This window comes from Eleutherodactylus coqui, chromosome 5 (assembly GCF_035609145.1).
Source record: "Eleutherodactylus coqui strain aEleCoq1 chromosome 5, aEleCoq1.hap1, whole genome shotgun sequence".
Taxonomy (NCBI): Eukaryota; Metazoa; Chordata; class Amphibia; order Anura; family Eleutherodactylidae; genus Eleutherodactylus; species Eleutherodactylus coqui.
Window position 1 is genome coordinate 109,465,847 of NC_089841.1, and position 23,542 is coordinate 109,489,388.

At 41.8% G+C, this 23,542-nt stretch overlaps 1 protein-coding gene across 1 annotated transcript in view; it reads right to left on the minus strand.

Moving 5' to 3' along the window:
- Nucleotides 1-11,059: 11,059 nt before the first annotated feature.
- ELL2 (elongation factor for RNA polymerase II 2) overlaps nt 11,060-23,542 on the minus strand; it is a 48,418-nt gene continuing 35,935 nt past the window's right edge. Inside the window, exons 6-12 of the mRNA XM_066603008.1 lie at nt 21,988-22,112; nt 21,550-21,634; nt 19,224-19,776; nt 16,742-16,805; nt 15,456-15,627; nt 13,508-13,552; nt 11,060-12,643 (exon numbers count right to left, since the gene is read on the minus strand). Of these exons, the coding sequence (XP_066459105.1) occupies nt 12,527-12,643; nt 13,508-13,552; nt 15,456-15,627; nt 16,742-16,805; nt 19,224-19,776; nt 21,550-21,634; nt 21,988-22,112 (1,161 nt within the window). The 3' untranslated portion in view covers nt 11,060-12,526. The remainder of the gene's footprint in view (nt 12,644-13,507; nt 13,553-15,455; nt 15,628-16,741; nt 16,806-19,223; nt 19,777-21,549; nt 21,635-21,987; nt 22,113-23,542) is intronic.

Consider the following 23,542-nt stretch of genomic DNA (forward strand, 5'->3'; position numbering starts at 1 on the left):
TCACAACACCACTGTAAACGAATGTGACTGTGCGTGTCAAAAGGCAGTAAACGCAATGGGTGCATTGTGACCAAATGTCCTTCTCGCTAAGTGCCTTGAAATGGTTCTGACAGACAGGGGCGTCTGCAGTGATGGTGCCTTCTGTCTCTCGGTGGCGGACAATGCACGGGAGCTAGTATCACTGGCTCGCTCACGGAGCGGTAAGCAGGAAACGTGGCGGCTGCAGGAGATTTCTCTCCTAGCTCTCCCCCACTCCTCTCCATTGACATAACATAGCTGCCATTCAGTACTGAATGGCTGCTATTTACACTGAGCGATCCGCTCATGCATCTCATCTGCTGCATAAACGATGAGCTGATCGCTCAGTGTAAATAGCAGCCGTTCAGTACTGAACGGCCGCTATGTTATTACAATAAGAGAGGGGCAGGGGAGCGCGAGGAGAGAAATCTCCTGCAGCCTCCCCTCTGTGAGCCAGCGATACTAGCTCCTGTGCAGGGAGCTAGTATGTGCGGGGACGAGTGTCAGGCATTGTTTGCCCGACATTCGTCACTTCTAAATGAGCCTTTAGTCGTTCACGACCCTCAGCAACCCTAAATGCTTCCTCCCTCCATGTTTTTCGGTTTTGCACTGCTTCTTTCCAAAGTTGTGTGATATCCGTGCCAGTGTCAGCTCTGACAGTATCAGCCATCGTGTCCTTTGGCGTCCGGATCTTCTTTTGCCACTGATCTGTCCAAGCATAGCCACAGACAATTAGGGTGTTATTACGTGGCAGCATTTCTTCTGGAAACCGCAGGCGGAGAAACGATTGCGTCCGGCACCGCAGCTGAACGGACAAGTCCAGATTCCAGCTCTAGTCGGTGTTGCACTACCTGCGTTTTGTAGGGGTAAGACACTGTTTAATAGCAGCCTCAGGGTACTTGCACAGGGAGCAATCTATCGTTTGCACAGGCGGACGATTACAGAGATCACTCGTGCAGCCTGTTTATATAGGCAGATAAATCATTCAGTCATTCACATTCACTGTACCAGTGAATGTGAACCTTGACATGTAACCACATGTGAACGATTATTTTTACGTACATAAAATGAACCATGCTAAAAGACAATGATCATCGACTGCTTAACGAAAACTGAACAATGTCAGTGCAGTTACACACAACGATTATCGCTCAAAAGACGGCTTTTGAGCGAATTTTGAGCGATAATCGTTATGTCTAAATGGGCCTTTACTCTCTCCTTATCCATCCTTGTCATTACTGGTAGCACGAGGTGGTATCTGCAGGTAGTCCTGCTCCTCCAGGATGGAACATCCATAGGTACCTTTGCAAGAGCATGGATGGAGCAGATACCAGGCCAGGGGCCGTTACAGAGGAGAGCTGGACGGGGTCGTAGACGACATCAACCCACCATCAGGAGTGTTATTTGAAAAGGAACAGACGTTCTGATAGAGTACTAGAAAATGGCCTCCAGCAAACTACTGGTATGCATGTTTGTGACAAAATTGTTGAGCAGAGTCTGTTCTATATTTGTGCGTTTAGCGCACCTCATCACCTATCACAATGATGGGGTGCGCTAAAACATGCTGTTGAATGCGAAAGTATGATCGCAGCAAAGCGCCGTGTTTAAAATCGTGGTGCTTTGCATGTTCATGCATGAGAGCAGCCTAAGCGCCCAACTTCTTGTAGTGAGACATGTGCTCACAGCCCAGCACCATGCAGCTCTTGGAATAGTCAGCCATCCTTCTGACAAGATAACCTGCTTTGTCCAACACTGTTTTACGTTAGTTTGAAGATATGGATGTCTCATGATTGGACAGGCTGCACAGAGTCCTGACCTGAACCCTACAGAACATCTTGGGGACAAACTGGAATAGTGGGTCAGAAAATATGAACAGCATCCATCTTCTTTGAGAACTCACCAGACGTTTGCAGGATGAATGGAGGGAAATACCAGCTGAAGTGTATCAGACGTTAGTAGAAATTATGCCACGGAGAGTATCTGGTGTCATTATGGCCAAAGGAGCCCCACTACGTATTAACAAATGGAGATAAATACTACATTTTTGCTTGCTCAGATGTCCAGTTACTATTGGTAGGATAGTGTAGATAGGCACACTAAATAAATACACACTACAGCTCATTAATTTCAATGCACCACAAGTAAGGCCTCTTGTCCACAGGCAATAATCTGGCCACGGGGAACGCAGCGAACACTTTCCATAGACTCACAATGGAAAGAGCAGCCCTGCTGTCCACGAGTGGAGAATCATAGCGATTCTCTGCTCGCAGGATTTAAATCGCAGCATGCTGTGATTTGCTGCTGTGATTCTGACACAGGCTCAGCACGGAGAGCTGTCAGCTCTCCCCTGATCTGCCGAGAGATATCGCTACGCCGCGGGACAGGAGGCCTAATGCTGCATTTAGGCGGAACGATATCATTCAAACGAGCGAAAGCGAACGATAATTCTTTGGTCCAAACGCGAGCCGACGACTGAACGTTCGCTTCTCGTTTATCTTTCAGTTCCTGCAGGCATAAAAACCATCGTTGGCTCTTTTGCTTATCGTTCAGTCGTCCTCATTCACTTATATAGTGAATGTAAAAGACTGAACGATTATCATTTGACCGAGCCAACGATGTATCTGAAGGTTAACGAGTTAGCGGTGACATCACTTGCTCATTCAAATGAGAATCAGCTCATCTAAAAGGATCCTTAGGCCGGCTGCACACGACCGGATTTCAATTACGGAATCCGCAATCGTCACCCATATGGACGATCTGCGGTATTCCGCACAACTGAAAAAAATAGAACATTCGCATGTCTGCTCATATGAGTGGATAGCAATTACAATTTCCACAAGCGGATTTAAAAACGCATGTTCTATCTTTGTGCGGACTCTGCACAGACGGCTTCTATTGAAGTCAATGGAAGCCGTCCAACCCGCAGCCTAACCGCAATGTTCTATTTTTTCAATGGGTACGGACTTTGCAGATAACGCGGTTACCCGTGGCCTATCTCCTAGTGGACGGCACAGGAAAAACAAATATTTTAAAAAAACCAAACTACTATGCATGACTGCCAGCGAGCCGCCACGGTCATCTGCAGTACAGTTCATGGAGGTTTGCAGGATCACCGGCCAGGCTCACAGCCAGAATCCGACCTGCTTGTGTGAACCCGCCCTTACTCTCTACTGTCTTCATGCACCAGGCACAAGAATGGTGTCAGACATAGACTGTCAGGTAACTAGTTTTTCTGCTTGCTAGGGAAGTAGGTTTAAAGGCTTGCAGTGAAACTCAGCATGGGGCTATATTTACCTCCACACCTGGTATTCTCTCACATATAAGTCATCTCTGGATATGAAGCATATCTAATTACAGCCTAGGTTTATTTCTAATTTCCTGGGTGGTTCCTAGCATCCACTCCCAATGTCAGATCGCATTTGTACTCTTCACTAAAGTAGGAAAATATTTTGTCCCTCGTTTATCAATCTGTCAACAGCAGAGCAGCAACTAATTACTGTTGGGTTTGTTTATTAATATCATATAAAACTGCATTGGATGGCTGCCATTGTGATTGATACATGTCATTATTGTTCTTCCGTGTTAAGCCTGTGTAACATCAGCATTCACAATGTCAAAATTAAAGGGAAAGTATCAGAGAATGAATGGCCCATTGTTCAAATCTTGCTAAACATTTTTTTTTAACTTTCCAGCTATACAGATCTGTTTTGACTCATGATCAGTAAGAAAGTAAAAATGTATTAAAGCCCATTTAGACTCAACGATTCTCGCTTAAAGCCATTTTTTGAGCGATAACCATTGTGTCTAAATGCACGGACATCGTGCAGTTTTCGTGCACAATTCGTTCCTCGCTCAATTCTAGTTTTCTAGAATTGAGCAGTGAACTGTTATCAGTGGTGCAGGCTGTTATCACAGTCAGCAGCGCTGATAAGATTCTTTCAACTCGTGTTCCGCTGGTGGTTCACGGAGGGCCGTGAGCTGTAAGAGCAGAGAACAATGCAGCTGTTTGCCAAGCGATAACGGCGGTGTCCCGCTCCACCTGCATAGCTCTTTAGTAGATAATTAGCTACTATAGACTATGCAAAGATGATCACTCAAAACTGTTGTTTGAGCGACCATCTTTCAGTGTAAATGGGGTCTTAGGCCAGTTTCTTGCTTTTAATTTTTTTAGGTTTTTATTGTGAGGAAAAGAAAAACTTTTTTGGAAATTAATTTTTTTTACCTTGCTGCCTTCAAAGTCCTATAGCTTTATTTTTCCATGGATGGATCTCTGTGAGGACGTTTTTTGCGTGACGAGCTGTAATTTTTATTGGTACCAATTTGGAGTACATAGGGCTTTTTTGATCACTTGTGTTTTTTTAGAAGGCAAAATGAACAGAATAAGCATTTTGCCTCCATTTTCAAGTTGTTGTTTTTTTACTGTCCAGGATAAATAGTGCATTTATTATACAGGTTGTTACAGATGCAATTATACCAAACGTGATGCTAAAAAAAAAAAAAGAAAAATAAATACAAAATGAGAAAAGTATTACAAATGTGTAAAAAAAAATTAAAAAATATTTTTGATGTTCCTGTAGGGAACTTGAACCATAAAAGCTCTAATTGCAATTGGTGGTGGTCGTGGGGTGTATTTAAACATGAGCCCTACCCCCCAAAATATGCCCTAGCTACACTAAATTAAAAAAAAAACAACCATTACCTAGCAGGCGCTGCGCGTCCCTCCTGCTGGTCTCCAGAGTTCCAGCACGCCTGCTTGCAGTCCTTGCCGCTGAAAGAGAATCACTTCCTGGTAACTGGGTTCGTAAACGCCACCTCACGGAAGTGATGGCTTCCTGATTGGCTCAGTCACGGCGCTCGATTAACCAATGCGATAGCTGATCAGTTCTTCGAGTGCTGCATTGATGAGTTCTCGAGCACTGTGGCATAGCCAATCAGAGCAATCGCTTCCTGTAGGCAGGGTTAACGAACTCCGTTACCAGGAAGCAATCTTTTGTCAGCGGCTGAGGGCTGCAAGCAAGCGTGCCGAAACTCCGGAGACCAGCGGGAGGGACCCAGCCGGCGCCTGCTAAGTATAATACAACATCCCCCTGATAATGAGACCTAGTGCCATTTTTGGTGCAAAAATGAATATAATACAGGGTCTTATTTTCAGGGAAACCCAGTATTCATCAGATGCATGAACAGTATCTCATCACATCGGCCAGTGCTGTGTAGAAGCCACTTCAATTCTTCCATCTCCTGTTTTTTTTCCCCCCCAGTTAACTATTGACATGACATCACCGGGACACAGTGGTGTGTGTAACAGTTTATAAAGTTGACGGGAAAAACATCACTATTTCCAGTTGATGTTGTCATGTTAATAAACTTACCTGGAAAAAGTCAGAAGACTAATAATGGCCCCTTTACACGGGCCGAGAGCCTCACGATTCTCATTTGTCCGAGCTCCGGACGCCCGTTTAAGCTGCACGATTCTTGTCGTGAATCCTGCAGTTCTTGCTCATCGTTCAGTGCATCATGTAGGCATATGAAACGCTGAACACTCAATGTTTAAACGCCACAATAAGGGTCTGACCCGACGCTGGTTGATATGCCGGCTGAAACGGGATGAGGGAGATCCTCGCGATCCTCACCAGTCATTCATTGGCTGCATTCAGGATCGTTTAATTTAGCTCATTCTAACAATTTTCAGAATTGTTCCATCTAAAGGGGGCATAAGAAATACTTTTCCACAGACACGAACAGACATAAGACAACGCTGTATGAGTTTGACATGTCTGGTGAGTCACAACTGCCATTCATGGACTGGCCTGTGCATAGTAATGAACAGACTACACCAAAATAGGAAAACAGGGGCCACTGCCCTCAAAAAAAATAATAATTTGAACAGAATCTTAAGTACATTAGAAAATTGTATGATTTTCTGTTAAGAAAAACAGTAAACCTGGACAACCCCTTTAAACACAAATGAATAGATTTTTTTGACAACACCCTTCAAACACAGGTGGAAAACAAGTGTTCATACAGTACAAGTTATATAGCTTAAAGGAAGACCTTCACCCAAAATACTGTGAATGAAGCTGGAGCTGATATATATCTAGATAAAGATAGAGCTAGATTGATATTTAATTTATTTTTCTACTGAGATTTTGCAATGGTTCTGCTTTGCTGCTGCATCTAGCGACAGGAAGTGCAGCCATAGTGGTTGTCAATTGGTCACTGATTTATAGACCATTATTTTGGGATGTTCAAAGTGTTATTGGAACTTGCTGAACTGCTGGCAATAAGTGATCACATTTCCTATAAATTTTGCAAAGACTGCCAACTCAGCTAAGTAGAAAAAACAACAGCTCTAACGCCTGCGCTACACGGACGCATTTACACAAACGGTTTATGCGCACAATTTTGCAAAAAAAAAAGCCAGTGACTTCAATGGGTTCATTCACAAGCACATATTTTGCATGTGCATTTTGGTTCAGGAAAGAAAAAAAAAAGCTGCAGCATGCTCTACTTTCCAGCACATTTGTACAGGAAGACATCTTGAACTCATTAAAGTAATTGGCCATTTCAATGGCTGACAGCATCAGTGTGTTTTTTGCACATGCAGAACGCACAGTAATACTGTTGTGCATGCAAATACGCATGTGCTCATATGAGACAGGCCTTGGTCCATTACTATCCTTCTTAACATCAGTGTTGCAAAACTATGTAAATTTTGACATTTTGCATCAAAAAGAAAAATTCACATAATTGCCGAAATGCTGGCCTCTTGTATACAGCTGTGTTCCCTTCCATACACTCCATGTCAGAATAGGAAACTGGGGAAACTCTTACCCTGCCATTAAAAGGGGTTCTCCAGGACTATTCTCAAGCTAGGCTGCCATTCGATCAGTGGAGTTCAGTCTTGTGAAGCCCTCACCAAACAGCACAACGAAGGGTTTTTGTATCTAGTATGGCAACTTGTCCACTTTACTTGACACTTGGGGATTGGGGGGGGGGGGGGTGAGATCCCTTATCACATCTAAGGGGCTGGGTCCTTCAACAGCGAGTCGGGTGTGATTATTGCTTCATTTTCATATACACTTGTTTCCAATAAAAACCCAAACCATTTCATGATGCTCAAAGTTAACATTTTATTAAACAATTGATTTTCTTTTAACATAGTGGGGTAACATTGGCTCAAAAATTAGCTAAAAATACCCCAAATCCATTTTACCATTTAAGATTTTATTACAGCATGTCCGGAACATTTGAGTTCAATCTGTGTGTGCAGGGTCAACAGCCATCGTAAACTTCAGGTACTAGTTTCTATTGTTTAACGCAGTGTCACTTAGCTTAGCCCTGTATGCTCCGAAGAGACAAGCTTAAGGATGTACATTCAAGGAAATACTAGGTGTCCAACAAAAAGCATAGGAAAGGAATCCTTCATACAGTGGAAATGCTTTGCAATACTCTTCTCAGGCTGTGTTTAAGAGGTGGGGCAGGGGTATTGAGAATTGACTCCTGTATATGCCACCATCGGTTCTAACTCTGCTTTGGCAAGGCAGCTCTTCAGAACGGAATGAGAAGCTGAACATGCATGTGATACGTTTGCCCGTGAATGGCATACTTGGCATTCCTGTTTGGAGGAATGAAAGGTGCGCATCTCTCAAACCGAATACCTTCATTTCTCAGGCCATTTTATTCATTCCACACCGTTGTCATACAGGCAAATACTCATACAAGAAACCATATCACTTTTGAATCTATTGCATGTTTGAACCTGTTCGCATTCACCAGACTGAACAGACGTGAAGATAACCTGATATAAACCCTTCCACAATTACACAACATACACACAACATACCAAAAAAAAAATTCACAATGGAAGGGACAGTTTACAAAACAATAAAGGCAAGTACTTTTTATGACAAGGTAGTACATAGACAAGTGAGATCCAACAGTAAAACGTTTTACCGCAACGACTTGAGACAATTGGAGACTGTGGATAAGACTATCTCCCCATTTCATTCAATAATTCTTCACAAGTTAGGGTGTGCTCACATGTATGTTAGGGGGGATTCAGTTTTCCTGCTCTGTTATGGAAGCAGGAAAGGGGAATACCCAGGGTTAATGGATCCGTTTTATGCCGGAACCGAAAGGAACCCCTTTGGACGAAAAAGCAGGACTTTCGCCCTATATTTCATGTCATTCTGTGCCGGAAGCCCCCAACGGAGCCTCCGATGCAGATGTGAAGACTTCCTTAGTGATGAGTTGTAAGATGTGTTCACATTAACCTTATCCACAAAGTGTCAATTTAGTTGGGCTTCACACAATGGGTGAATTAAACAATGCACTGACAACTGTCCTCTGTCTAGGACTCCTTAACCAAGGTCTTCAAGTTGACTGACTTGAAATCTTTCAGTTTTGTTTTAAGTCACTTGTGATATCAATACTGCAAAGGTGGTAATTTTAATAGGTTTGTTCAAAACAGGAATGTGATGTACAAAGTATATTACTGTAAAAAAAAAAAAAAAAGCAGCAAAAAAGTTTGATTTAAAAAAGGTGTTTTCCAGGCAGCGCTAGCTGTCAGTGCCAGGATACACCGGGGTCGGAGCAGAAGCCACTGCATTGATTTCAATAAGGATTCTGCCTGCAGTTATGAGCGCCAGCCACTACACAGACGTAGGAGCAGTGGCTTCAACTTAGACCCTGGTGTATTCCTGGCACTGACCACCAGAGCTGCCTGGAAAACCCCTTTAAAAGGCTAGGTGTTATGGTGCAAGCAGGAGAGCAACTCACATGACATTACCTGATCTAGAATGCTAGTGCTCCACAGCATTGCCCACAAATCACAATAAAATTGTGGAATCACCATAATGTCAATGTTTTTCTATGCAAGAAAAATTTGTTAGCAGCCTCCACAAAAAAAACGAACAAAAAAAAAAAAAAACTACTATGGCAGATGCTCTAGCTTCTGATGGTCTCAAGGTTGCAATTTTTCCCCTCATAGGAAAACATTATATATGTGGTACAAGTGACTTTTGCCATGATTTCATAGCAACTGGCAGGTCAATGCTGTTTCAGTGTGGAGTCCTAGTCTAACCCTAAAGAGTAAGCAAACTATCCTCGTTCACCAATCAGGGCTGCAATGTGTTAGTCTTCAATTGACAGCAGCAAAGCCAACTAGTTGCAGTACATCAGCAGGTTCTACATCTTGCAGAACATAGCACTAGCCTTAAACTTTACACATTGTAGACAAGGATGCTGGGCCTAATGTATTCAATCTCATACAAAGCAGTCATAACTGCCCTAGACGTATCAAGAGCTGGAAGCTGATTAACTGCTATAGACAACTGCTCCCCTCTTCATCTGCAATAGCTTTAATGCATGGCTCCCCCAGTTTGTGGATTAGACCCAATATGTACTCCACGAATTCATATTATATGTTCACTTACAACTAGTTAAAGCAGTTGCAACCACTGAGCCTGGAGGCTTTTATGTAATCAAGTTTGGAATGCATTCTTAGGGTTCGTTCACAGGTAGCAGATTTGCTGTGGCTTACCACAGCTGAAAATATCCATAGCAAATCCGCACCAGATCTGGAGCAGATTTCACCGCTGTTATTGAAAGGGTGAAATCTGTTTTAGGTGCACATCAAAATCCACACAAAATTGTGTGATGGGGAAATTAACAACAAGTCTACCAAATGTGAACATAACTTAAAAAGTATGCCAGGACTTTATTTTTGAATTGATGACCAACAGGTCATCATCCATAGATCGGTGGGGACCAAACACTCAGATTTTTGCCAATCCGCCGATTTCCAGGGCCGCTGTAGGAAGCGGAAAGTGCCGAAAATAGTGCAGCAGCCCGGGGTGATATTGCAGATGCAGCTCTCATTGAATTTAACGAGAGCCGTGTCTGCAATACCAACCTAGGCCACTGGGCTATGGCTAGCACTTTCTGCACTGATCACAGTGACAGCAGCCTCGGGAATCAGCTGATCAGCAGGATTCTGAGCATGGATTGGAGACCTAGAATAAAAAAAAAAAAGCATTGGGAGTACTCCTTTAAAATGGTTTCCACCCAAAGTGACATGTCTTCATTATATATAAAGGCAGGTATACTTTAAAAGGTGAATGATAAGGGTTCGGCCTAATGCATATATGTATTGTTCAAGAATTTTGGTTCAGAAATGTGTTTTCCAGCATTGATACATTTGTCTTGTAAACCAGAAAGTCTGTGCCAAAAACTAAGTCAAATATGAGATACTACTGAGACAAAGTGCGTGCATACAGCCAATTCAACATCTACAGGACTTGTCCATACGGACTTTGAATGGGTAGAGGAATGAAAGTAGACTGTGTAAAACTACAGAAAACCAGAAAACTTTGGTGCCATAGCAGAGAATACCGTGCACTGAGGTAGATGACAAGACTTTGTCATATTAAAATTGGTCATGGAAGTGTGGAGATCCTTTACACAGCCATTATACTGCAAATCACTATAGCCAGATGATAACCAAATGTGTCTTCATATAAATCTAAACTATATAGAAGCTCCCAACTGAAAGAAAAATACGATCAGGCATATCAAAATTCAACATGCCCGATCTTTTGTTGTGCCTGAAGATAGAAGTGCATGGCAGTGGATTGTCTACCTCTCCCCAGCTGATTTTTTTTTTTGTAAATGGTTCCATACTTAGGTCTACTTCACCAAAGGCCACACAATGTCTGAAAAAGTAATCTCACCCCTCCCCCAACTTCTCCAAATGCAGCATAAGTGTAAATTCTGAAATGTAGCCAGCATTTGAAAAGTTTTGGTATGTGGATTATTTTAGCATGAAATGTTTTACTTTTCCTTAAAAACAAAACAAAAAAAAAAAAACTTATTTGTGACCTCCATAGAGCTGTCCAATGCTGTCCCCCATGCACCGGCAAAACCACGGCTGACTGATGGCACATAAGACCATGTGAGAGCATAACATGTAAGCATCACATGGTCTTCATTTAGGATTCCTTCACTGCACAAACATTCTGGTTTACAGAGAGACAAGAGCAAGCATGTTTGATGCTGGAGGCAATGTTTATTACAGATACTGACAACAAGTTTTTTTGGCAAACATTCCAATAATCACATCTGTAAACATTATGCGTCCCTTTTTTTTTATTTTTTATTGGCAGCACTTATGACGAGGGAAAAAATTGATTACTTTCGACCCAGAATGCAAAGAAAATCTAAATTAAAAAATAAAAATAAAAAGGTCTGTTCCCACATGGAAATAAAGAAAAAAAAATTAAAAAGTTTTAATCAAAGTAAACTGGTTCATTGCATGAAATGCAACTTTGTGCTGTCTGCTGATCACAGTATATCTTAAAGTTAAATATATCTGTACTTTCGTTAAGCTCCTGGTTCGCAGGAGGGAAAAAGAAAAAAAATCTTTAAACTCTACATGTAGGTAAATAGCTTCTTTGCATAATCTTTTTCAAAAATATTTTATATCCGTATATAAATAAGTTACCTACATGTTACATTTCATTATCCGTTACCCCCCCCAAAAAATGGTTTCTCGCTTAAACCTCTTCACAAGAAATAAACTCCCCCCTCTACCAAAAAGGGCTCTGCTTGGTTTGATACCAGCTCCCTCATTAACCCTCCCTTCACTCCTTGATGTCAATGCTGACAAAGTTTTTGAAATGGAAATGCTAAACGTTTTCCACAACACAACTAGCAAATTCATATGAAAACCCCTACAATAACACTCGTCAGTTGGTTAAAACCTGAGCGTTTGGCCTATTACATAGCAGCTTTGTGATTTCATCATGCATGCTCACAGCCACGCGATCCTTGCACACGTACAGGCACACTCCTAGACGCTGATAGGCCACAATGTGCTTCCCGTTGCTTTAGTAAGAGGGGAAGCAGTGTAGCTAATACTTAACTACACTAAATAGAAACAGGCAAACACCTTAAGGCATCCATTGAAGTGGGTGGGGGGGGGTATGATTTGAAAAGTTGAACTTTTAGTTAAGGGCAGATGTTATTTCATATAATTTCTGCCCCTTAACCCTCAATATATTTTTTATTTTGTTTTTTTATGTTTTTTTTTTTAAATACATTTTTGTGCAAATTTTATATATTTTTTTTTTTACTTCCTACCATTCAAGGCAAAGGGTTGGCATTTAAGATAAATGTCAGTCATTTGATCTATCCAAAAAGCACATCATTTTGCTACATAAAACTTAGAATGCGCAATTCATCAAGTACAGTTACTGGATTCCCAGTTTCCATACAGATTTCCACAGATAAATGAGAGTCCGAAAAGGACAAGGAAGAGGAGAAGGGAGCTTTTAAATAAGCAGGATAAAAAGGTAAAGTTGGGCATTAGGAGGAGGGGGAAGAAAAAAAAAAACCCTCAGTCTGCTAATATTGAAACTCATGAAAAAGTTTCTTTGCTTTATCCTAGCGTAACACATCTGGAATTTTAAATAAATAATGTTAAGTATTCACATCTTGTCTAAACAGAGCTTTAGTGCCAGGACTCTGCCCGTCGTTGGTCAAATTCTCCTATAAGTCTTTTGATGTGGGCAAGCTTGTTGTGCAGGTATTCACATCTTAACCTTTCTTCATAATACTTCGGACTTGCCTGTAAACAGAGAATGGAACGGGTATTAGTGTACAAGGGACAGATTAGAAGACTATGGGAAATTCATTACAGGATGATTATAGGTAACGCATGAGGCTCTAATGATATCAGAGGAGTTTGGGTCAACGCAATAAGAAAAGTTACTGCCAAATATCCCAAAGTTTAGAGTCAAATCACGGACCGGTATTCTCACTGACACAGATGGAGGGGCATGTGACCAGACCCATCAACATCCTTCACAGAGTAGCATGGTGGGCAGTCTGGCAGACTAGAACAGAGAGATTGAAGCTGCTAATGGATGGGTCTGTGTCACGTACCCCTCCATCAGTGGCCATATGCAGGACAGTAACAAAGTGCGGGTAGAGGGGGTGAGACTTCAGACGCATCAAGTGAATATAAAGATCGGCTTACAGTTATGTCAAGTGGCCAACCCATTAATGCAATGCTGGGTTTACCTTTTAATATGCTGACGTTATGTTACATCACTATTTCAGTTGTCAGCTAGGAATCCTGGCATTGCTTTCCATGCATGTCATTTGCATTTGATTGGCTTAAAAAAACCCATGTACATGTCAAGTAGAGCCAGTTCTACAAGTATGACTTGCGTAAGGGGCAGAAGATACACATTTCAGAAGTAATGATGGAACACAAAACCCAACTAAGCTCAGCACTGAAGGCACTGTCCCAACATACCTTTTCTATAGGTAGGGCATATGGATGTTGCTGAATGTAGCATGCAATGCTATATATCACGTTTGATGTGAACTATACTGATCTGAGAACTAGTCAGGGTGAAACCTGTCTGTACACCAACAATGCATCCTATTAGCAAAGGATTCTATTCTAGGTTATTGAAATACATACCTCTTTACATTTCCTGTATTCTTTGATGACCTCTTCATGTACAATCTGCAAAGTAAATTCAAGAGACAAGTGGATTAAAAAACTACAGAGAACCAACACTGAGGACCTGCAACTGTCAGGTGTTTATGGGATTTCCAGCAGATATGCCATAAATCTATATGATGGGAAAATGCTAGAATTAAAAATTATATATATATATATAGAAAAGCTATACAAGTATAAGTTTAGGCCCTTACTCATGCTCAGTCAGACTGTGATGAAATACATGGCTACTGAGAAATAGACCCTTTCAATGTTTTACAGAGCCCAAAGTATTATTGACATAGCCAAGCCAAAAGAAAAAACTTGCAAACTTCAAAAGATACTAAAAAAACCTTGTATAACCAAGTTCTAAGTGTTTGTGTGAGCCTTTTCACAGATACGATCCACTTGCTCCTCTACTACAGGTGACCCCCATGTTCATATTGGGTGTGTAACTTCACCGCTATTGGTTCTATATAGCATTGAAAACATTTCTTTTCTGGTAAAGCTGTACATTAGGTATGTATAAAGTCGTGACATTTTCTAGGCAGACTGTTTCTTTGTGGGGTGGTTTGCCTTTCCCAGTCATCTTTTTAACCCCCAGCAAGCTGGGCACTCATTTTATCTGAGTCAGCCTTGAGCCGGCTACCTGAACCACATGGGGATTGAACCTGCAGCCTACAAGTCGTGAGCAAGAGTTAAGGACTGCATTTCTGTTGCCTCAACACTCTGCGCCACACAAGGTTCATCATTACAATATTAAAGGCTATGGACACCTTTGAGCAGATAAAAATGAGGTTTACATGTACAGTGGCTATCTTCATCTTAAAAAGCCAGACTAAATCTCAGGCTAGAGTCAGGAAGGATTCCCCCCCCCCCAAAAAAAAATGGGCTAACTGGTCTGCCTCATTGTGGGTTTTTTGCCTTCCTCTGGATCGGGGGTGGAAACAGGCTGAACTGGATGGACATAGTAGGTTACAACTGACTGATTTTCCAACTCAGATATGCAACCTGTTCCTAGTTGCAGACTTCCTTTCTCTCACAGAAAGGCCATATTTACACATCTGATAAAGAGTTGCTTCTAGGATTCTCAGGCACAGCTCGCATTGCGCAGCATACAGATAGCTTGTCAATGAGCTGTGCAGGTCGCCCATTAGCATGTACCATTCTCATATGAGAAACAAAAAATAGGACATGCTGGGTGATTTTTCTCTTGCAGTGAAAAATCACCCATGTAAATAGACCCATTGCTACTTTTGTGTATCTTGCAATGCACAAAATTAGCAGAACATCAGCTGTGTAAATATGCATCCTGGATGTGAGATGTGTCCACAATGCTGCCACCTCCAATAGTTTTTATGTACAGATTCCACCTACAGCCTGAGTAACAACCTCTTCTGTACAGATCTAACTGATGCCGAGGAGTTAGAGCCTCTCTCTGATGTTGTCCATGCAATATCTCCTCCCTTCCTCTGCAGATCCCACCATGGGTTCTCTGCTCAACATATCAGATATTCCCTGTCTACCTTCAGATTTATCCATGGGTTTGTCTCTTACTACACAGCCTGTGTGATCTCTCGCCTCCCTCTCCTATAGCTTGTTCTGTGTACAACTCACCGCTATTAACACACAGAAGGAAGAGCGACAGCAGAGGAGGTAAGCCCTAAGCCGACCACCAGAAGCAGCCGCAGTGCAGCTATGTACAGGTGTTGCACAGGCTCTACAGCAAAAAGGATTAATGAAAACCTAAATTAGCATCTGAATTTTACACTCCAAAGTCTTGCAATCTGTGCAGGGGAGCTCACAGTTAAGAAATTCTCTGGTGCCTCAGGAAGCCAACTGCAGATGGGCTTTTATGCTGCCATGAATATTTTCCTGCTGCTTTTGAGCAGCTGACATTTACCAAGACCAGTCACATCGAACATACCTGGTATTCCTTAGAACCAGGGGAGAGGCGCTTCCGCTGTGCATCCAGCTGCATAAATTTTCTAGTGATAGTTTCTACTCGGGCATGTAGGCTGCGATATTCGTCGTATTCAGAGTTGAAGTCATCTTTGTAGTTTTGCCTCTGCTCTTTGGATACAATAACAGTGTATTTTCTACAAAACACAATTGAATGTTACAGTGAGCGGCCCATGAATAAACACCAGTTACTTATTACAGCACTTCCTGTGTTTGTCTCATCAAGCTTTACAGGAACCCTAAAAATCTCTTTAGCTTAGGAAACCCATTTTCAAATAAATTAACAAGTTTATGTGAAAAAGAGGTTTGGGTTTAATTCCCTGGGAGGCACTTTAAACCATTTAGATTTCAGAACCAGTTCAGTTCATGTATTAAACACATTGGGGCAGATTTAGTATATGATAACTTTGTAGTGAACGTTATGGCAGAGAAGTCTTACATGCTTTTGCGCCACATTTGTGATTTTAGTTCTTTTTGGATCATTTTCTTTTCATTAGTCCCCACCTTCCACCCAAAAAAAAAGGGGGGGGGGTGGTTTGACCTAAATTGCACCCAAATTTTGATGGGTGGTATAAACAGATTAAACGGTCTTAAAATTTGACAGATTTACTATCCAGCATCGCCGTCATGAATCTGGCATTTTAAGATTGTCTAGTCTAATTCTGCATTGTAACTCAGCAATTTGGAGGTGTTTGATAAGCGTTAATCTTGGAGGGGGGGGGGGGCAAAGTTAACTCTTCAGTAAGCATAATATGTAGTTTGAAAACTGGTCACAAGCAAATTGTTTTCCCACGATGTCCCTACATTAAGAAAAAAAACCAAAAAAACATTAAAAAAAAAAACTGTTCTTGAATGAAAAATTATACATAAATGAGTAATTCAAGCCGTAGTTTTCTAAGTATCGAACAGAGGTCTATACTTATGAATAGAAGCAATTTAAGAACTTAATTAAACCATGTTTTTTCTACCCCGCTGTGGATGAGGATTTGGGGTTTTTAGTGCTTTTTGTTCTGATATTTAAACTATAATTAACCTTGTTCTGCCCAAATTAACCAACACAACCTGCTTCTACAAAACTGCATATAGACCTGCTGCCAGGAAAAAAGATGGCTTTATCTGTGGCAATGAAAAACCCAAACCGATTTTATAAAAGCGGGTGCAATTTGTTATTCTGCAGGACTGGGGTAGCAGCCGACACTCTTGCATTACTGGATGGGTTAGCTGAATATCCACTGGCTGCACAGCACTTACATTACGTAATCTGGTAATTCAGTTGTAGATGAAGGGTCTGATACTGTGCAGGTTTCTTGGATGTCTGTTCATGGAAAAAAAAACACAAGAGTTAGAATTTCAATATGAAAAACCTCACAAAAAGACAAAGCCGCAGTGTGCAAGAAATTCTAGAACCAAACACAATGGGGGCAATTTATCAGCAGGGCAATTTTAATACCACTTTCTTAGCACTTCTGTTCCCTTCTCTACTTTAAAAAGGAAACAAATGTTGCACGGTGTCTGTAAATTGGTCTCCCCTTGGAATGTCTAGAGGTGGAGTCACTTTGCACACTGAACTGAGAATGACAAATTTGGCTTTTTTTTTTTTTTAAATTACAGTATATATAAAATATCTCCAAAAACGTCACTACTCAAACACCACCCCCTTTCTAGACAGTTAAAAATTGGACTGTGGTGCAACGGCCATTCTTTTTATTGCAAATCTATAGTAAATTTGTATAATTATATATATATATAATATTTTTTTGTTGCAGAGATAAAAAGGTGCAATTTATGCAAAAATTCTGCCACAGCACCAGTAATAAGTTTGCCCCAACATCCCTACAGACTACCACCCCATTTGCATAGCTCTTCCTCTTCAAAGTAAAACGAAAATTCTGGTCCACTGATGAACCCTAAGCATTAAGAGCCCTTTTACACTGAGCGATAATTGTTCAGATTCTTACTGGATTGCAGGGATCTGAAGGATAAATTGTTCAGTATAAATGCCGGCAGCAGCTGAATGATAATTCGTTCCATCGTTCAGTTTCTGCATGCATAATAACCAAACGGCGAATGGCATGTACAAACGGCAGTAATTCATCAATGGACGGCCGGTTAACTGATCTATGGGCCACTCCACCTCCATTCACTTTATTATATAAAGTAACCTGACAGTAGTCCCATGTAAAAGGACCCTTATATCTAGTGCAGGCCTGTGCAAAAATCTGTTAGGTGTCATTCTTAAGCAAGCAAAATTCTTTAAATACAAACTGGTTCTTTGTCAGCAAATAAACCGTGTATTCATGTTAATAACCCAAGCGGCTTCTTTCAATGTACTACAGAAAAGCCAAATTGTCTACATGCAAAACATGACTCTGCAGAACCTAATAACGCTCCGTCAGAGGCAACACCCTTAAAGGACGCCGACAGATAGGGACTTCTGCTGCATGACTTGGCAGGATTTAACGAGTTACTCAGCTTTTTACTTCCAAGCCATATTCGTTAGGTTTGACAGACTTACACCTAGAGGATGCCATGTTTAGGTGGCATAAAACCAAGTGTTTACAGCAAAGATCAACATAACAGCAGGGCTCCAATTGGCAACCAAAAGTGTCACCAATGTGCCCAAGATTTAACAGATGGCGATAAAACATTTCACCAACTGCAACAAGCCATGACAGTGCAACTGTAATAAAGCTTTTCTCTTCATATAGCAGTGTGCCCCGCATGCGGTGCATTGGGCATGTCCAATAAAACGCCTGCCACGAGTATACACTGCCCTGAACCAGTTGGAAAGCCATCCTCTCCAGTGTAACCCTGAACACAGCCTGCTGATGCTATGCAAGTAATCTGAGCCACACTAGCCCTGGCTCCTGTCCCTGGTGTTGGGGTGGTCTGGCTGTTATCACTATAGGGGATGAGGAGTAGCTACTGAGCAAGCTCCTGTAAGGTTGGATTAACACATGGCTGTGTATATTATACGAGTGTGGCATTCTGGATGTGTAATTTACAGTAGATCACACTTTTAAAAATTTGAGTCTGGAGTCCTCCAAAATAAAAAAAAAAAATTTGATATTTGACTTCTATTGCTTGCAAATATCTATCTATCTATCTATCTATCTCTATATATATATTTGCAAGCAATAGAAGTCAAATATCAGGACAGTAAAGACTTACTGTATCTAAAAGTCTAACACTTTACCCATCTATAGCCCATAAGATAGTGTGTTGCAGAATTATCCAGCTATTCCTCCTGGAAGGGTGTGAATAAATGGTCAACTGAACATTATTATTCCTCGTCATCTTGGCGTATATCTGTACACTAGAGAATGGCGGACTGTAGACATATGCCACTTTGACAAGGAGAATAGTAACGACAAAGGATGAGCGAATATACTCGCTAAGACACTACTCGCTCGAGTAATGTGCCTTAGACGAGTATCTCCATGCTCGTCCCTAAAGATTCGGGAGCCGCCACAGACAGGTGAGTTGCGGCGGGGAGCAGAGGAGAGCGGGCGGGAGAGATGGAGAGAGAGATCTCCCCTCCGTTCCTGCCCGCTCTCCCCCCGCAGCTCCCCGCCCCGCAGCGGCCCCCGAATCTTTAGGGACGAGCAGGAAGATACTCGAGCAAGTAGTGCCTTAGCGAGTATACTCGCTCATCCCTAGTAACGACCTGTCACCTGGGATATTTTATAGGGTATGCAATGCAAGTACTGGATAAAATGGTAATACTTCGCACCTTTCTTTTCCTCTGACTTGCGGCTCATTTCCACCTTAATTATTTCCTCTTTCTTCAGGTGAACTGGTGGTTGTTCTACGGGTTCAGCATCCAGTTTTTTACGGTCCTTATCCTTGTGTTTTTTGGATTTCTTTGCCTTTTTGTGCAATGTGCCATTTTTATCGTCCGTGGGATTGGAGTTTTCCAACTTAACTGGCATTGACATAGAATTATCCAGAGTAGTCCTAGAGGTATATTTTTCTTGCTGGTCCTCGTAGGTGCTGCTATTTTGACTGAAACTGTCCATGGGCAGATCCTGCGTCCCCCGACCCTCGGGAGTACTGGGAGAGTTGGAGTTAGAGTTTATATTTTGTGGATTTGAAACTGGAAGGCGTGTAGGTGGAAGTGGAGGAAGTGCTGGGGTGGCGGCAGCGGGCGGAGGCGGCGCTGCTGGTTTGTCATTGGTTAAACCCAAGTGTCCATTTAATGTTGGCTGCACCCTATTTGTAAGATGAGATATCCTTGGTTTCTTATTCATTAATGGATCAATGAATTCCGTATCCAGAAGACGTTTCTAAGGAAGAACGAGAAAAGGGTGCATGTTAAAAAAATCAAACTGGCATAATGGTACTGATGGTGCTTCAGGCTGGAAAGAGCAATCATACTAAATGGTGAACATTGTACTTCACATAACAGAGCAGGGAATAAGACAATTCAATTTTTTAAGTTATTAAGTCCCAATTCTGCTTTAATTGGCAAGTTCTTAAATGGTAGGATTCAAAGTCTCCTCTGTAAACTAGGACAACCAAATTGCCATCTTGGCAGGATATATGGGGTGAAATTCATTAACACCCACATGTGCTATGCCAGTATTCGTCTAATTTCCCCTGGCACATGTATTCTCGAGAATACATATAAGAGGTGCAGGCCTCTTCATATTTTCAGCACATCCAGACCCCTCCATGCATCTTCCCAGAAATACACACCAGGTCAGACATGGCATACATTTCTGGTACAATCAGTATAATCTAAGCCATAAATTATATATAAGGTAAATTATACATTAGTCAGTTTGGTGAGCCACGCCCTACCTGCCTGTTCTTAAAGTGGTGGGGTGGTGCAAAAGTCAACTTTTTTGTGCAAATACCAGTTTACCCAACAATTTCCAACAATGCCACAAAATGACGTAAAATGTTTTGTAAATGTGCCCCATTAGGTAGCCAAAATGGATGCTTTTAGATCAATGGGGGTCAGACATCCAGCACACCTGCTGATCAGATGTTATCGAGGGGCAACTGGAAGACAACACACCATCCATGGTGTAGCAGCCTGGTATGGTACTGCTGCTCTCTTCCATTGAAATGAATGGACAACAGCGATCTGCTATCAGGTACAGTCTTTGGCCGCATGACAAGTGTTGTGCCCAAAGATGCTGTGTAGCCCTAGCCTACATAGGTCTTTATCATCGAGCTGACCAGCCCCGACCGTCAACGAAAGATGACTAAAGGTATAAGGTATAAAAGGCCGGGTACCTCTGTTCCAGCAAATCAATGCATTGTTGGGAACTATGTAATGCTTAAATTTTCCCTGTGGTGGTGCTGCAGAAAAACTGAGCGCTTGCTGGCAACATACTGTGATGTTTCAATGGCGTGACGAATAACCAGGTCAGTAACATTAGAATAAGACAAAATGGGCTGTTGGGAGTTTTTTTTTCATTTTTTTTAAAAAAAGGCAGTTTAGCCCTAATACGCTTAGTCAGGGCTAGAAAGTTACATACGAGTTTTGTTTTGGCATTCATTCACTCAATATACATTTAGCAGCAATAGTTGTAACCATAGGACAATACATTCAATGATATTTAAAGGATCAGATCACAAAGAAAGGATTTAAAAAAGGGGTTCTGCCACCAGATTCAAGCTGCTCGAACCACAGGCGGCATGAGTTCGGGATAGGCCTGTACATTGCCCCTGTGTAGGTTTAATTCTAAAATGCTGCAGAGTTTCAGAATAAACATGTTTTAAAGTTGGAGCTCCGAGTCACTGGGGCGGTCTGCGATGGCCTCTGCCTGCCCGTTTCATGGAGAGGGACGGGCTCTCCCCCTATACCCAAAAGGGGAGAAGGCTTACAGTCTTCACGCTGCAGACAGGGGAAGAATCAGCATGAAACGGCCCCCTGACGGAGTCAAGCTTGGTTATTCTGAAACTCTGCAGCATTTCAGAATACATACATGGATAATGAGCCTACCTTGGTTCAGGCAGCATGAACTTGGTGACAGAAACCCTTTAAAACACTCAGTTTCTTGGAACAAATATAAACTTCTAGACACTTCCACAGCTATAAAAAGTACCTGGGAAGGAGATGCAGATGCAGCACTTAAAGGTGGAGAGTCTGATTGACTGGAGCTGGTAGCATTCTGAGACTGATTAAGTTTTCTGTTAAAAATGAAATCACATGCTAGATTACTGAGCCAACGCAATTCCTTCAGTAACCAACTGCACATTAACAATGGCTGAAGAATGAACAACTCTATAGTAAAGCAATGGTAAAGGCAGAGATGCATGGGATTTTCCAGCTAGAAAAGTGCCAACATCACGGAGACTATATTGCCTTCTGTACTCCGACAGTGTACAGCACCTAGCAATGACTACTTCCCCACAAGAGCGGTAGAAATGCTAGCACAAGGACTCGTAAACACCAAGAATGCCGATTTACTAGCTGGATGAGATTTCTTGCACAACTCTCAATCCGTCAGCAGGAACTTTACCAACGTCACAGCGGCACATACCTGGAGAGGACTTTGTCCAATAACTGTTTGTCAAAGTCGGAGTATCCAGGCCAATCTCTCTGGATTTCTTTGTAAACAAAGTCTTTAAGTGTATATGAATTGTCCTTGGGGTTCAAATTGGCAACCTGAAGTGAAAAGGAACATGTTAGCTTAAAAACACAAGTATTCTATATACATTTTTTTTGCATAAATACTCTAAGTGACAAACTGCTCTGACTAGCAAGGGCCAAATCAGTAACTTGTTGAAGATCTGGGTTTTTGGTACAGGAGCCTGGCAGTCTGAAGAAAAATGTATTTTGATATGCAGACACAAATGACAAGTTATGGATAGGGGTTCAAAACTATGAGGCGGCAGATGTCATGTGACTTGTGGTGACGTCTGCCACAAGACTGGGACCACGACAGGACTGCAAGTACTACTCTTGTTATTATAGCATAGTTGGCATATTGCCTGGTAACCAGACACCCCCCCTTTAAAAAAAAGTGAAAAAGATGAGCAAGTGTGGGCTTCTAGAAGAACCCAAATCTATTAGACATTTAAGACAATCTGTAGATATGGAAAATTTCTAAACTGAGAATACACCTTTAATTCTGAAGAATTTAGAACTGCAACAGAAAAAGTATATAGGGACCTAGAGTATATTGACAAGTAGCTAGGCTCTAGAGACATTGGGAAAGCATTGCTTCAGTAGACAAAATCCCTATCAAATGCAGCAGAATACATAATTACAGGTCCCATTTTTATCCAAGAAGCAGATCTACAATGGTATGGCTAGACATCTCCCATAAAACACGAGTTACTGGCACCAGGTTAATATAAAGCAGAGATACATCTAGCGATGTGTTCCTGAGTATCTATTAATACACACAACACTACTATACTTAGTCCATCATTTACTACTACTCCAGAATGCCCAGAGCGCTCCACAACTGGGCATGAAAGTTCTGAGCACATATTGGATTACTCTGCAACATGGCCTTCTATAGTCTTCAGCTGGTCCAAGTTCTTTAAAAGGCCAGGCTAAATAAACCAAAGCCCACGGTGAAACAGTATAGCTCTTCAGCATGCTTCTTGGTGAATAATGGACACATTCAAGATTGCTAATCATTTACAACATTAATACTCCAAGATGGTCTATTTGCAAGCATGTACATGCAAGAAAACCAAAACATGTCAATCAACAGTCTATATATTAGGATTTCTTTTCTGCACGATTTGCCCATGCTGAGAACGAAAAGAAATTGCAAATCACATATCTTGCACGTGTCATCTGTCTGCAATGAGGCTATAGCTGGACCCTTCAATCCAATTTTTTTTTCAGGCTATCTCCCTTTTGATCATAGAGATGTTGATCAGGATAGAATGCTGGATAAAATTAAACCTAAGCCCACCTGCACACAGCCAGATTGGATTCCGCATGTGCGGTCCTGCAGCGGAATCCGCCCCGGTGCCCAGCAGGTGACCCCTGTGTACAGTTCGGCAGGGTTCTTTATCTGTAATACGGATGTGCCAGATGGTGCACGCATGAATAGTACAGATGATGCGGATTCTGCA